This window comes from Fusarium oxysporum, chromosome 15, assembly GCF_000149955.1.
Source record: "Fusarium oxysporum f. sp. lycopersici 4287 chromosome 15, whole genome shotgun sequence".
Lineage (NCBI taxonomy): Eukaryota > Fungi > Ascomycota > Sordariomycetes > Hypocreales > Nectriaceae > Fusarium > Fusarium oxysporum.
The window spans coordinates 2,431,552-2,434,640 of record NC_031000.1 but is presented as its reverse complement, the minus strand read 5'-3'; the positions used below and the strand labels follow the sequence as shown (position 1 = coordinate 2,434,640).

Genomic DNA, 3,089 nt, shown 5'->3' with positions numbered 1-3,089 from the left:
TTAGATTCTGCCAACAGCTTCCGCTATACCTCGAGCTTAGCTACCCACAATCACAATAATCATACGACGCAGGGATGCTCTTCACCAGCTAGCTACTATGCCAATTACCTCTTTATCACATATAAAGGATAAATAGATTGACTGTTCGCGACAGATGCGATATTTGTCAAGGCCCAGAGGCTGTACACGCGGTATTTTGGACCACCTGCTGAGACCAATATACAAACACGGGCGTGAGTGCCCCAAACTTCACAATACGACGACTCTGAGACTGCATTCATATACACCTTACCGCCGGTGTACGACGACGTTTCCCTCATCTTCGATGAGTTCTGGAGCCACTTGGCGAAGACCACAAAATTGCGAAGAGAGGACAAAGCAAGTTAACAGCGGTCGTATGGGTAAACAAAACGTTGTGCTGGCCCTACTGCTGAAATTGAGCGGCGCCAATACTGCTAGTGTAGCAGAAGCAATGTGCTTTATCTACAAGAGATCGCGACTGGGCCCTTCTAATAGGGGCTTGTGTGCTGTTGTTTATATTGCGCAGTAGTGCTAGGTGAAAAGACTTTTTTTCATGATACTTTTATTGTTGATTTCGAGATGAGAGTTCTTCTCGGGCTTATATCTCTAAATGATTTCATCTAGGACTTGGAACTCTAATTCTAGGACTTTCAGACTGTTAGTCTGAATCTTGAAGGGAAGGGGGATTCCCAGATTTTCCAACAATAAAGGGGACCAGGCACGACTTTTCATATGAGCTCCCCTAATGCTTGTGTGTTCTACAGGGGAGTATTCTCAGGCGACAAACTGGATTTTCAAGTAGGATTCAGCCTAAATAGTTGATTTCTTCCAAATCGGACCGTGCCTTAGCTCTTTGTTCCAAGACATCCTTAGCAACGATCTCTTCGAAACCCAACTCATTGTTGAATATGCCCCGGCGATCATACTTGTCCGTTATAGATTGAAAGAAGGCTGTGAGCTATTGCTGCTCCAGAAAGTCGTTTGAAGCCGAATTGCTCCCCTTCATCTGATTGAAGAGGTGTAGGATTTGTGAGATGCAAGGTTGGTAGCTCTGCGCCTCGGATTCTTGAAAGCTGTCGACAGGCATAGGCCAGACTCCACAGTGAGTCGCAGCCAAGCTCTTGAACGAAAGAGAAGCGGCAGTGAAACCATCTATGACGTTGATACCACCGTAACCATTCTGCGTTGTGTCATTCCACTCTGGTATTTGTACTTTGGCGTGATCCGAACCATTAGTTTTCTTCCAGCAGCCCGCTTTTCCAGTGATCTTCTCCGCCACTGGAGTTAGTTGGGTTAAAGCGCATCAATATCGTCACCACCTTTTTGTCCCTTATGAGTGTCCAGGATGACGTTGTGGATGTCTGACCCCTGTTGTAGGGGAAAGAGCTCCTCTCTAGTGCTTTCGAGCATGATGAGAGTAATGTGCTTGATCTTGACTGTCCCATTCCTAAATGAATCACTAAGGATGTCCAAAATTCCTTCATCCTGATTGGTGATCCGAAGTGGGTCGCTCACTGGATTGTAGAACATACCATCGACCTTTGTTTCGTGGCAGACACGACCAGTGCCACCACCCACCACCATCCCCTACCTCTCTATCCACTTGGTCCGAATGATTTGACGATAGCCATTTGCAAAATCCAGCAGGAGGTGCCTCCGGTAACCAAGTCGGTAGACGGTCTCGATACATCTGGGCCAGAATGCTGTTATCACCTGGTGCCCATCCTTTGAAGTATCCTTTGGGCTTTTCCCAGTTTGTCGTATGGATGAGTTGCGGGAAGGGCCAGGGATTCCTACTGAAAGTATAGCGACTGGCCTGGCTGTTAGTGTGCGAGCCTATCATCTGCAGCATCGTGATGGGTAGGCTCGCTGACATTTGAGAATATGGTGAGGATGGGCGGACTGGCCGTCAAGGCTAAGTAGAGGAATATGGCCAGGGCCAGAATCTTGGGGTATCTGCGCGAGCTCCCGGTATTGGCCTGGGGCGGTAGGTCAAGATAGACCTTTCCATGGCTGTTACCGGTTTGGGAATTGATGAAGCTCTGATAGTCATACGCGTCCTCGACACTGCGACAACCACGACTGCATTTGCACATGTTCCAGAGCTGTGGTGCTTTCAGAACTATAAGTTAGCTTTTGCGGGAGACTATGTGGAGTCATGGATACTTACCACGCAACAATGGTGCCGTAATCATGTTCAGAGACCTGCCAGCGTACTGGTACAGACGCGTCTGGGAAAACCATGAGATACCTAAAATGAGAACTACACAGACGATAGCAGAATTGGATCCACTGAGCAAAGGTTTGATGCCATCCTTATCGCGAACATATCTCTGTGCATTTGTCCACGTAACCTCGGTGCCAGTCTCGTAATAGAATGTTGCATGGAAAGCTGTTGCGACGAGCAGGATGAGCCTGATAGTTCATAAGCATTCAATTACAGGCAATTATAGACGTTTACCACATACGAGAAAGTGCAGCCTAACAAACGGCTTATGTAAGTGATGGTGGTCCTTTTCCGGGACAGGAATAGTCGTGACAGACATATAACCACTATGTCGGGAACTAGAACCGATGGCAGGAAGAGTATGAGGGCAACGTGCGGCACACTTCCAACATATGTATATAGGTGAGTCAGTTTGGACAGGCACGTGCAGACAACGATGATGGAGAAGCTGAGTGAGACAACCATCATAGCTACACAAGACTGTCTTAACGAAGTGCGCTAGGGATTTGTAACATGGGAAACAATATATCGTAGTTCTAGTGCCATTTAAGAGTGCATGGAAGTCTTGTAAAGAAAAGCCACCGTGCTGTAATATCGCTAGTACATTTGTATGTTAGCTGATAGCTCCTGAATGGCTTCTCGGGGCTATTTGTATGTACATACAATGCACACATTACAAGCCCTTCTCAAGGTCATTGCAATAGTGGAGCCATCTACTATCCTAGCTTTACTTCCATTGGCGTAAATGCCATCATCCGTCTGGCTTTCCAGAAACTCCTTTTCCGGCCGCGCTTTGTTTGGTGTAAAATTTTGGACCAAGCCTTGAATGTACCTTCATGGC

At 47.0% G+C, this 3,089-nt stretch overlaps 1 protein-coding gene across 1 annotated transcript; it reads right to left on the bottom strand.

Moving 5' to 3' along the window:
* Positions 1 to 979: 979 nt before the first annotated feature.
* FOXG_15618 (uncharacterized protein) lies at positions 980 to 2,713 on the bottom strand (the record flags this gene model as incomplete). The annotated part of the gene is made up of 6 exons (XM_018395715.1): positions 980 to 1,299; positions 1,341 to 1,560; positions 1,613 to 1,837; positions 1,896 to 2,143; positions 2,192 to 2,436; positions 2,490 to 2,713. 6 exons carry the CDS (start codon positions 2,711 to 2,713, stop codon positions 980 to 982), a joined length of 1,482 nt encoding a protein of 493 aa, XP_018255965.1.
* Between the last annotated feature and the right edge of the window lie 376 nt (positions 2,714 to 3,089).